This window comes from Tupaia chinensis, unplaced genomic scaffold (assembly GCF_000334495.1).
Source record: "Tupaia chinensis unplaced genomic scaffold, TupChi_1.0 Scaffold000646_1, whole genome shotgun sequence".
In the NCBI taxonomy this organism is placed as follows: domain Eukaryota; kingdom Metazoa; phylum Chordata; class Mammalia; order Scandentia; family Tupaiidae; genus Tupaia; species Tupaia belangeri.
Window position 1 is genome coordinate 2,812,018 of NW_006160167.1, and position 13,137 is coordinate 2,825,154.

General features: G+C 38.7%; 1 protein-coding gene across 1 annotated transcript in view; it reads left to right on the forward strand.

Annotated features, from left to right (window-relative positions):
* NIPAL2 (NIPA like domain containing 2) overlaps positions 1-13,137 on the forward strand; it is a 111,902-nt gene that overhangs the window by 2,978 nt on the left and 95,787 nt on the right. Inside the window, exons 2-3 of the mRNA XM_006159726.1 lie at positions 8,544-8,602; positions 11,546-11,614. Coding sequence (XP_006159788.1) covers positions 8,544-8,602; positions 11,546-11,614 — 128 coding nt within the window. The remainder of the gene's footprint in view (positions 1-8,543; positions 8,603-11,545; positions 11,615-13,137) is intronic.

A 13,137-nucleotide genomic window follows, 5' to 3' on the forward strand; every position in this document is an offset into this window, starting at 1 on the left:
ATCAGATTAGTCAACATCATGGTCCCGCCCCATGTTGAGGCAGAAATTCACCCAGAGGTTGGCACCTGTCACAGACAATAGAGTTTAGTCTTCGGAGAGAAGTTGCTGGCAAAATACAATTGGAATTCAAGGCAAGCATTGCTTCCAAAAGGAGTATGTACTCCCGAAACCCAGGCAAATGTGAGGTAAAACGTTGGAACTAAGCGAACTCACAGCATCCAGCTTTAGAGTGGAAACCTCGTTCTAAACCCTGGGCTGGGCCTACAGCCCTGCTTCTTTCAAACAAAGAATTATGAGTTTTAGAAATCATTATTATAAATAGGTTCTTGCAAGCTATGAAAGTTACTGATCTAGATGCGAACAATGGCATCCTTTGTGTTTCGCACGTCTGTTCTTGTTTCCAACACTGTACCAGATTAAGTTGTTCTGTAATAGAACCAAGTTTAAAACTTCCTTAACTAGAATCTCGCCTTTTCTTAACTATTGTTGCTCTCCTTTTAACAAAGTGTTAAAAGCTCCCAAAGGATAAGTTAGTAAATGCACTACTTTCCCCATAAATTTGTTCTGCTGAAATTTAAATTTCTTAGAAGGAAAGAACATGGTGGCTTCTTAATAAAGCTAAGGCTTATCCTTAACAGAGCTTGGTTTTTAAAAATAAGGAATGTACAATTACATAAGTAAATGTGTTCCCTAGCAAGAGACAAAAATGTAATAGTACTTAATTGTATGGGAAGGCAATATGTTGGTTTTTTCTGCCCAGGTTTTAAGGTTGATTAAAAATTGGCACAGAACAGCCTGTCGAATAGCTATGGTAGACTGTGTTACATAACTCTGACCTTTTCTGTTGGCTTTTAAATCACCAGATTTGGATCCAGTGTCTTGAGACTTTCTTGGGATAGGAATGCAATAACCTTGTAGCACACAATAACCAAGATAACACATTAAAAATCTGTTCCCCACTGGAAATTTTTCTTCCTTCTTTTTCACATATGGGATTATAGTTTTAACGCGGTTTGGGTTAGTTTTGCAGACAACTCAATTATCTACAAGAGTGAAGGAGATTAGTGGTGAGAATAGCACAACCCATCCAACAACCTAAAAAGCATGGCCCTATTTCAGGCTGTCTCCAACATTTGTAGCTATGAATAGAGTTTCTTTAGACTGCGTTGTAATGAACTATCCACACTGCCCCCACTTCTCATCTGAGCTCTGGAGGCAGGCTGCTAATTGGACTTCCTGTTCCCCTAGTCTCCCTCCCTGCCATCCATTGTCCACAATGCAGCCAGGAGGAGTCTTCTAAAAGCCATATCTGGACCTATTCTGTCTAGTTTCGAGTCCTTTGTGTCTTAGCACCTCTGACTGGTCCATGGCACAGAGGTTCCTTCCTGCCTGCCTTTTCTGATACCTCTGGTAAGAAACTGCTCAACTGTCTTCCAAGGGAATGTACCATTTTGCATTCTCTGTAGCAGGGAATGAGAGTTCCTAGTCATAATCTAGTTACAAGGACAGGCCAGAAACACAGGAAGAAGCAGGGTGACCATGAAGCCCTCTCTTTCAAGGCCCTTCGGGGCACCCTGTTTACTGTACCTGGTGACATTGTATTTTGTTGGAATGCACTTGCCTTGATGAGGAATCCCCTGTGAGGCTTCCTCACCTCACCCTGCAGTGGACTAAACACCGACCTCTTCCAAGACATCCAGAGTCTTAATTCCATAGTCACCTATAAATGTTAACTTGAATAGCAAAAAAGGACTTTGCAGATGTGATGAAGATAAGAATCTGGAGAGAAAGAGATTATCCTGGACCACCCAGGTGGGCCCTCAATGTTATCCCATGTGTCCTTGTGAGAGGGACACACAGGGAGGTTTTTTGTTTGTTTGTTTGTTTGTTTGTTTGTTTGTTTTGAAGAGGTTTTCCCTATAGGTTACCTGCGCTCGCCAGAAAAAGAGAGACAGAAAGCGAGAAATCACCCCCCAGAGGGGATGGTCATGCCGCAATCCCTTCTCCTCCATTCTCCTCTTGGGATCTTGGGCACGCACGCACATGCACCCGGCGTGAGTTCAAGCCGCCGGGTCCAGGACTTGAACTGTGGTCGACTACATGGGAGTCCAGTGACATAGTCATTATGCTAACTGCTGGTCCCAGGGAGGTTTGACACAGAAGAGGAAAAAGTAGTTTGACCAGGAGACAGAGATTGGGATGATGTAGACACAAGCCAAGGAGACCAGCAGCCACAAGTAGCTAGAAGAGATAGGAATGGATTCTCCTCTACAGCTGCCAGGAGGAGTGCAACTTCTTGATTTCAGTCCAATCCATTTCAGACTTCTGGTCTCCAGAACTGTGAGAGAATACTTCTGTGTGTTTTATTGTTGTTTTTGTTTTAAAAGAGATTTTTGCCATAGGGCACATGTGCTTACTGGAGAGGCAGAGAGACAGAAAGCAAGAAATCACCCCCCGGATAGATGTCCATGCCACAGTCCCTTCTCCTCCATTCTCCTCTCAAGATTTTGGGCACACATGCACATGCACCCAGCATGAGTTTTTTTTAAGCTGCCCGGTCCAGGACTCCAACTGTGATCCACTACATGGGAGTCTAGCATGTAGTGGATCTATCTGGTTTTGAGGCATCAATTTTGTGGTGATTTGGTACATCAGCCATAAGAAGCTAACACAGTCCCTTGGGAACCAGCAGTTAGAGTAATGGCTATGTCGCTGGACTCCCATGTAATCGACCGCTGTTCGTGTCCCAGACCCGGTGGCTTAAAACTCACACCGGGTGCGTGTGCGTGCATACCCAAGATCCCAAGAGGAGAATGGAGGAGAAGGGATTGTGGTGTGACCATCCCCACTGGGGGGGGGATTTCTTGCTTTCTGTCTCTATGTCTCTCTCTGTCTGGTGAGCGCATGCACCCTATAGCAAAAACCTCTAAAAAAAAAAAAAAAAAAAGCTAACACACTCCCCATTATAGGCAGATTTGGACTCTGAATCATCTCTTCCCATGAGTTCTGCAGAGTATAACCCTGTTAGAAATTGAACAGGCTGTGGTCTGGTTACTTTCTCTCCTTTTTCCCTTTTGCATCCTCAGTTCCTGACCTAACAGTTAGCAGTTGCTGAATAAGTGCTGGATGGACACATGACTGAGAGGATAGCATCAGGTGTGAGCTTCCTCCAGTTGTCATGTCCCCTCTGTCCCAGCTGCTCTCTAAACTTACATGTCCTTTCCTCCTCATTGCGTGTTTTTTCAAAAGATGTCGAGATGGGGTTTTAAGTTGTGTAATGGTTTTATTTTTCTCCTTAACATCTTTTCTTGATTCTTCCAGCTTCCTTCTTATTTCTTTTCCTGTTATCACCTCCTTTTAACTCTATTTTGAAGTGAATCTAAGTTCTCTTTCATTTCACTGAGCCCGTAAAAGGGGTGTTTTTTTTAACCTCTTAGCTTGAAACATTTCAAACCTGTAGAAAAAGAAAAAGAAAAAGAAAGGAAAAAGAAAAAGGAAAAAAAGTGCTATAACGAATGCCCTGTCCTTCGTGGGAAGACATACCAATTGTGTTTGTCCTGTCTCACTTCGGTCAATCACAATGGACCGTTTGGAAGTCAGAGGCATTCATTGTGAGTCTTCACCCCGAACACTTAATACATCTCTAGAGATTTGGATGTCCTTCTGTCCTCCTAATTGTTTCAGAGGAGGCTGTGTGCCTCCCTGTTTCCTAGGTGCAAAGCAAAACAATTTCAGCTCATTCCTCAGAGTTTCCTGTGAGAAGAGGTGAACTGAACAGCATTTTCCAGACATATCCCATGAGAGTATAGGCATATTCCTACAGTGACTAGTTAACCCAAATTGTTCAACCTGTAGTATTGCTAATACTAGAAACGAGAGCTCACATTTCCAGTTCAGCCATGTTTTACTGCCTGGAACAGGAGATAACATTATTCTGCCTGAGAGTTAAATAGAAGTATTACTATAAAAACTAGTTCTGAGTCTGTGGTTCTTTTGAGCCATATGCTAGCTCCTTTGAGGTTTGATAGTGAATTTCTGTTTTGAAGGAAGATCCAGGAATATGATTGCGTTCAAAGACAGAAGTGGGACAGATTATTATCAAGTCCACAAAAGTCCCTGTATTATCGTATCCCATTTCCACCTGCCAAGCCATCCCACCCATGGACTGCTGGTCAATAATACAATAATGCAGGTTAGGCCAGTAAGTAGCACAGTGGTTAAGGCGCTGAACTCCCACACGGCCAACTGCAGTTTGAGTTCTGAACTTGGTGGCTTGAAAACTGTGAGACCAGCAGATGACATAATGATTTCTTAGCTGGACTCCCACATAGTCAACCATGGTTCCAGTCCCAGATCTGGTGGCTTAAAACTCATGTCGAGCGCATGTGCATGTGTGCCCAAAATCTTGAGAGGAGAATGAAGAAGAAGGGATTGTGGCTGGCCATCTCCTCTGGGGGTGATTTCTTGCTTTCTGTCTCTCTCTCTCTGTGTCTCTCTTGGCTTTGATATTTTACTATAATTGTGTAAGATGTTAAGTTTGAAGCTTATAGGAGGAGGCACATTGGATCTACTTCTATATTTCCTTGCCACCTACTATGAATCCATACTATTTCCAAATAAAATGTTTAAAAAATTTAATAGTAATTACTAAATAAGATATAGAAATTCCTAACCAGAACAGTGGGAGGAAATGAGAATAAAGAAAACTCAACCAATTCTAACAGAATATAAGACAGGAGAATTTGGGAAGGAAAGACAAAGCAGAATAACTACAGGTAACTACAAACACAAAAAAAGACAGAAATAAATGAAAATATTGGCAACACAATGACTATAAAGGGACTAAATTTCTCATTTGATAGAAAGTCTAGGTTGATTTGTTTGGTGCAGTTACTTTCTGTGTAAAAAAGATCCAACTTAAATGCAGTGACACAGGGACCAGCAGATGTTATAATGGCTCCATCACTGGACTCCCATGTAGTAGACCACAGTTTGAGTCCCAGATCTGGTGACTTAAACTGACACTGGGCGTGTGTGCAGGCGTGTGTGCCCAAGATCCCTAGAGGAGAATGGAGGAGAAGGGATTGCAGCATGACCATCCCCCAGGGGGTGATTTCTCGCTTTCTGTCTCTCTCTGTCTTTCTGGCAAGTGCACGTACCCTATAGCAAAATCCTTTCCACCCCCCCAAAAAATGTAATGACACGAAATGTTGAAAGTAAAATGATAGGAGAAAAAAGCAGTTATATTAATATCAGATAAAATAAACTTTAAAACAAAATGTTATTGATATTAAAAGAGTCAATGTCTTTCAATAATTTTATAAAATACATAAAATATAAATGATTTTATGTTTTCATAATATAGGAATGATAGAAACTACTGACTACAGGTTTTTAAAATCTTGTAGAATTACAGATACAAATCTGCATCATTTTATTTCTTTTTTTTTTTTTCCAGAAAAAGACGACTTACAGATGGAGGTAGAACTACAGAGGATCTCCTATATTTTCTAATCATTGATGCCAATCATACTATTTCATTATTTTAACTTTTTAGACTCTCATTAATGGCTTAAAAGGGCTCACATTACAATATATGCTCCCCTACCATTTTCTCCATCAGTTTATGGGTTAGGTTACTACAAGAGTTACTCCTATTTCAGAATGGATTGAATACGAACTTTACTTTATAGTTCCTAAATTAGAATTAACTTTGAAGTGTGTTACTTCTTCATCCCCTAGAATCTACACGAACAAAAAAAAAAAATTGAGATTTAAAATCCATGTACACTTTCCACACAATTAAATAGTAGTTGTCAAAATCATGTGGGAGTTCAATTGCATAGCCTAAGAAACTACAAAAGGAAGACTGCCCTTTTTTAGTCCAACTCTGGTTCTAAGTATTATAAAATAATAGAGATAGGAACAACTATAAACTGTATCTAAGTGAGTCTGATAATTTTAAATTCCTGAGCAGAAACCAAGGGGCAAAGAAATACTTGAGTATGTATAATTTCTTTTTTTTTCTTTTCTTTTCTTTCTTTCTTTCTTTGTTTTTTTTTTGTTTTTTTGTTTTGTTTTGTTTTGTTTTTTGCCATAGGGAGTGTGCACTCGTCAGAAAGACAGAGACAGAGACACAGAAAGTGAGAAATCACCCCCCAGGAGGGTTGGCCATGCCACAATCCCTTCTCCTCCATTCTCCTCTTGGGATCTTGGACATGCACGCACACGCGCCCGGCCTGAGTTTAAGCCATCCAGATCAAGGACTTGAACCATGGTCAACTACATGGGAGTCCAGCAACATAGACATTACACTAACTGCTGGTCCCTGTATCATTTCTTTTCATAAAGAAGATGAAGATAGATATTACCTTCCTAGTTCAGTCTTTTCTAGCCTTCTAGACATATTTCTCCTTGGATATTTACAATGAATTTTTCTCATTTAATATTCATTCAAACACAAGTTCTGGTGGCAGGTCCAGTAACTACTGTGAATTCAAAGTAAGGATGAACAAAATTATATTTCAAGATATCTGCAACAATTGTAGTGTGATCTAAAATGAGTTGTGGTCCCTATTGGTGAAAAGCTACAAGTACCGCTGATACTAATGAGTTGTTGGAAAAGTCATGACACATTTTTGCATAGAGAAACATAGAAAAATATGTCATGACTTTTCTGATGACCTAATACTTTAATTTCTTGTCTACATTCATTATTGAAGTAAATGGTAAATTTTAGTCTGAGTAAGAGGTTAATCCAAGTAAAGACGTAGGGCTCTCTTTTTGGGGGATAATATTGAAATCCTCTGAACTCTATTTATAAACAACAAATTGAGAACACTTGCATCTGATATATGATTTCGCTCTATGTTCTTTTTGATATTCAGGCATCGGTTTTTGCTTGAATTATGGGGAAATCATTATGTACTAAATAGCAAGTCTCCATCATTTTGTAGTTGAAGAGCTCAGTTCATTTGTTCTTCTCAGTAGCTCTACTCTGTCCGCCATAGATTGCACTCTTCTGCCCTTATTCTCTCTAGGGCTACAGACCTAAGTCAATTTTCTCTCCCACAGGACAACTCTTCAGCTCTTGGAAGACAATAATTTTGCTCCCATGTTGTTTTCTCTCCATCTTACCTCTCCCTCTTTTTCTCTCTTCCTGTCTCTGTTTCTAAGAGTTACTCACATTTCCGCCTTTCTCTCTCACATACACATTTTTATTTATCTGTACAAATGAGGAAACTGAAGCTGAGAGGTTTGAGTTACCTCCTAATTGTCTGCCAGTAGTGGTGAATTGCAGGTCTGTTTGGCTTCAGTTTAGCCTCCTTCCAAGACCTTATGATGAGTTTTAAGTCTTTTCTTACCTGTCTCTTTGGCTAACTGAAGGTCATCAAGGGCAGGGGTTTTATCTGTTTTTTTTGTTTGTTTGTTTTTTGCATCCCCAATAATGAAACTGAATAAAATTACTACCAAAAATTAGAGATCACATGTGTAGTCATATACTAAGACATCAGGAAAGAAAGGAATATTTATTGAACACCAGTTAATGTGTTTAATTTAATGTAAATAAACTAGTAAATATTTTAGACTATTAGAAATTATTTTAAATATTATTAACAATTATTGTAGTATGCTATTTAAGCAACAGATTAAATTCAACTAATCCAGTTGTATTTGGCACCAGTTTAAATAGAAAAGAATCATAAGATATTGCTTTATTATCCCATACAATACTATATGGAGTTAAAATATTTAAAATAGATTTATAAATGTATGATCTGAAAACTAAGAATATGATTATTTCATCCAAGAATATTTCAATAATGCTAAAAAATTATTGTAATAGGAACTCTCAATACAAAATTCTGTAATGATATTTGGCATTAAGGATTGAAAGTATTTATTAAAAGGCTATGATTGGGAGACCAGCAGTTGACATAATGGCTATGTCATTGGACTCCCATGTAATCGACTGTGGTTTGAGTCCCAGACCCGGTGGCTTAAACTCACACTGGGCACATATGTGTGCATGCCCAAGATCCCGAGCAGAGAATGGAGAAGGGACTGCGGCGTGGCCATCCTCCCTGGTAGGTGATTTCTCGCTTTTGTCTCTCTGTCTCTGTCTTTCTGGCAAGTGTTCGTGCCCTGTAGCAAAAACCTATCCAAAAAAAAAAGTTATGATTATGGGCCAGCAGGTGGCATAGTAGTTAAGACACTGGCCTACCGCCTGGTCCACTGTAGTTTGAGTCCCAGACCTGGCAGCTTGAAATACACTGTGTGTGTGTGTGTGTGTGTGTGCATGCCCAAAATCTCGAGAGAAGGGATTGTGGCATGGCCATCTCCCTGAGGGGTGATTTCTCACTTTCTTAAAAAATAATAATAAATTAAAAAAAAAAACCTACAAAAGTACAAAAGTAGCCCAATAAATCTGTATACCAACACAGAAGTGAAGCAATTATAGAACAAATAGCACAGCAAGAAGGTGGTTTTGATTTGCATTCTGCTACTGATTAGTGATGTTGAACATCTTCTTATGTGCTTAGTGTCCGTTTCTAAATCTCCTTTGGAGAAACATCCATTCAAGTTCTTTGCCGATTTTTTGGTTTGTTTGTATTTGCCAGAGGATGTATGCACTCACTAGACAGAGATAGAGAAAGAGAGAAAGAAAGAGAGAGAGAAAATAGAAAACACCCCCTACGGGGAATGGTTATGCAGCAATCCCTTTTCCATTTCTTCCTCCTTTTGGAATGTTGGGCAGGCACACACACACACACACACACACACACACAAACACACATCTAGCCTGTTTTTAAAGCTGCTGGTCCAAAACTCCAACTGCAGGCAGACATGTGGGATCCAGATGCCTTAATCACCACACCACCCATTGACACCCTTTGCCCATTTAAAAAATCTGGGTGTTTTTTGTCATGGAGTTGTAGTTCTGGATATCAATCCCTAAGCAGATGTATGATTTGTAGAGATTTCCTCCTATTCTGTGGGTTTCCTTTTTCTTCTGTTGATAATGTCCTTTGATACACAAAAATTTTTAATCATGATGAAGTTCATCTTATTTAATATTTTTCTTTGTGGCTGCGCTTTTGATATCATATCCAAAAAATCATAGCCAAATCCTGCTACTAATTTTTAAATTCCCAGCCTTCTGCCATTTTAAATGCTCAGGGAATGAGTTAAAGAAGTTTGAAATAAGGAACTGTATTCAGCAATTTACTTTTATAATTATGGAAGATTTTCTTTAGATATTTATCCATTCCATGCCAAATTTCTTCTGAATCTTTGTTTTCCTAATTACAGCTAAGTAGATTATATTGTAAATATAAGGCATGGAAATATCACATTGTATCATTATACAATTAGTCTCTCATGAGTAATAGTGTTCAGAATTATTGCCAAATGCCTTTATTAGAAAAAGAACATTTTTTTTTTTTGGAGAGGTTTATGCTATAGGGCACGTGTGCTCGCCAGACAGACAGAGACATAGAGACAGAAAACGAGAAATCACCCCCCAGGGGGATGGTCACGCCACAATCCCTTCTCCTCCATTCTCCTCTTGGGATCTTGGGCTCGCACACACATATGCCCAGCGTGAGTTTTAAGCCACCAGGTCCGGGACGTGAACCACGGTCGACTACATGGGAGTCCAGCGACATAGCCTTTACGCTAACTGCTGGTTCTGAAAAAGAAAATTCTTAACTGATTAAAGACCATGGGTATTATATATCAGCAATAAAATAAGTTTCAACTTTTCTGCTTCATTTTTTAAAAATACTGAATTTTACTTCAGCACATATTATAAAGCTCTAAAATTTCAAAGACATTTCACACTCTGAAAAAGGTTCCTTGTAGTTGTAATGTACATTTGAAATTCAAATAACTCCTTGGAATTTGAAGCTAACTAGAAAATATGTACTGTAGAATAAGAATGGGGAATATTTCTTATATCATTGCTAAAATATACTAATAGGAGACACTACAGCTTTGTATCTAGGCAAGAGTAACAAATGCATCTTTCAAAGTCTTCAAATAATACAAGAAGGGAATCCTAAAAAAATTCATTGAAAATGCATATTATGGAAAAACTGTGTATATATTTCAAAATTTTTTTGCACCAAAATAAACTTGTACTTTAATTCCATCTTTTCATAACTTTTGAAGTCCTTTCATACACATGAGCTATTTATGATAGACATCTTGGACAGTGTGTAAAACTTATTTTCTAACCTCCGTATTTCTTGCTTTAAAGCACTATGTACTTTTATGGGACCAGCAGTTAGCGTAATGGCTATGTCACTGGACTCCCACGTAGTCGACCACAGTTTGCATCCTGGACCTGCTGGCTTAAAAAACTGACGCAGGGCGCGTGTGCGTGCGTGCCCAAGATCCCGAGAGGAGAATGGAGAAGGGATTGCGGCGTGGCCATCCCCCCTGAGGGGTGATTTCTTGCTTTCTGTTTCTCTGTCTCTCTGTCTGGCAAACGCATGCCCTCTATGGCAAAAACCTCACCAAAAAAAAAAAAACGCATTATGTACTTTTTCAAGAATTTATGAAACCCTTAATTTTGTATAGTAGATGATATAGGTGATCTAATAGAAGCATTAGAATTGTTTCTCTCCCATCAGAGTATTTGCTTTCTATCTGTAGAGCCTAATGACCCAGATGACAATGTAAGAGAAGATATGAGGGACCCTTAGCCATTTAGAGTGTGAGAAAGTAAAGATGGGCTGAGAAGGTCTGGGGGTGGAGAGTGGACCTCTGCAGGCCAGGAGGGTGGAATGTGATCGGAGCAGCATGAGGGGAAGGAGCCACATCATTTAGGTGATTTCAGTGCCATGGGGAAGTGTCACATGAGTTTGAAAGATAAAGTGTGCCAGACAACGGACAGTTGGGTGGCAAGAGTGATTAACAGCTAGTGTAGCTGTTTCGTATCTGCTGTGTAGTCAGATGTAGAGAGACATGGGTTCTGGATCAGGGAAGTGGTGGGAAATTTAGCCTATCTCCAGTGGAGATCATGAAACTTTAGAAATAATAGGATTCGTGGAACCATCGTATCCAACATCCCATTTCTACTGGTCAAGGAGGTGAAATAATTTGTTTGAGGGGACCCAATTAGGAAATAGAAGGTCTATAGCTCAGATTTATTCTTTAACTCCAAGTCAGATCATCTTTCTTTCTGTACCACAGTCCTCCAGAATATGTTAAGAGAAAAGTAAACAGACAGAAAGATAAGGTTAGAAGCATCTTAGTGGGAAAAAATCAGAACCTGATGATTATTTTTGTGAATGAATTTTTTGAAAATTCAGTGAAGGAATGAGTTATTGCTGAAAAAATTGTATCTAATTAAAGTGAAACACTGATCCTAATTAATCCATATTTATATTTCCAAACCTACCTTGGCAAGTGGGTGCCAAGTAAAGCTGAATGAATGAACAAATGAATAAATGAATGTATTAACTAAAACTTGTCTTTTTTCCCCCAGTAATGTCATGCTATTTAAACTATCATTTCAAGAAAACATTTTCTTTTACAGATTCACCTTTTTGGAGTTTTGCTGGCCATTTTAGGAAACTTGGTAATCAGCATTTCCCTAAATATTCAGGTAAGAAAAAGCTAACTTTTCTAACTCTGAAGTTTCATCCACACTATGACTTTACGGGCCTTGGCACTTTGGCCCTTGTGGCTTGTTCCTCTTTAAAAAAAGTATTTCAAAATGTGTTTTAGAACCTTATTGGTATAAAGAAAAACAATTCAGGCTTATTGCACGCCCCCCTCTTCTAATCTTAAGAGAAACAACATTTTTTGTGGGCCCCAAATAGCACCATGGACCCTAGACAGAGTGCTTACTGTGTCCAATGAATAATTTGCCCTGGTCTGATTTACTTTGATTTCTTTCATAGCCTTCACTCCCAGATGAAATATGAATATGTTTTAGAAGCAGTTCATAGGAGTACAGAGTTATAGTTTTATTCTTTCTTTAAAATACTATTAAATATGTCAGTGTAGGTTAAAGGTCTTGAAGAAAGAATGTAAAGTATAAAATAGGAACTTTAAGTGAACCATGAACTAGAAACCTAAATGAAGTGCTGATTTGCTAATCTATAAACTGATGAATGAAATATTAACTTTAAAACAAATCAAAAATTTAAATCAGTTAATGAGTCAGTCTAAAATACAATCAAGACAATGCTGTTTATATAACTATTGAATCAAAATAAACTTGAACATCAGAATATTATTTTATAAAAACCTGGCTAGAAAATGCCATAACTTAATTTTAATAGTTATTTTATTGTATTTATTGAAATATATTTATTATTGAAAAAAATTGCCTTGGGAACCAGCAGTTAGAGTAATGGCTATGTCACTGGACTCCCACGTAGTCGACCGCAGTTCATGTCCCGGACCCGGTGGCTTAACACTCACGCCGGGCGCGTGTGCGTGCGTGCCCAAGATCCCGAGAGGAGAATGGAGGAGAAGGGATTGCGGCATGGTCATCCCTCTGGGGGGTGATTTCTTGCTTTCTGTCTCTCTGTCTCTCTCTGTCTTTCTGGCGAGTGCATGCGCCCTATAGCGAAAACCTCTCCAAAAAAATAAATAAATAAATTGCCTTTATAAAACAAATTCTAAGTATTCAAAAGAAAAATCTAACCCTTCTCTTATTGCTCATAAGTAATCACTGTTAACAGTGCATTTTTTTCCTCAAACCCATTTCTTTGCTTAAGTAGCACATACGTATATTTGGGTGTATGTTCCAAAATGCATGTAACCATCCCTTACTGCAGGATAGATGGGTTGTTTTTTACTTTTAAAAATAATAACAAAATAAGTATCTATTGGGTCATCTGAAAAGTCAATGATGCATTTTTGCTCAGAAAAATAAAAAATATGTCAAGACTTTTCTAATGACCCAATATCTATATATATATTTACGTAAAGCTAGATATATCTCTCATACTTGTGTGAGTATTCTATAGGTCAAAGGGTATACTCATTTTAAATATTGCTAGGTCCAGGCAAATCGATATATGTTTGTGGGTTGTAGCACATTGTACTCACACTAGCAGTGTTCAACCATGGCCATCCCCCGTATTCTCAATGCCATGTTGTTGGTTATTTGATGGG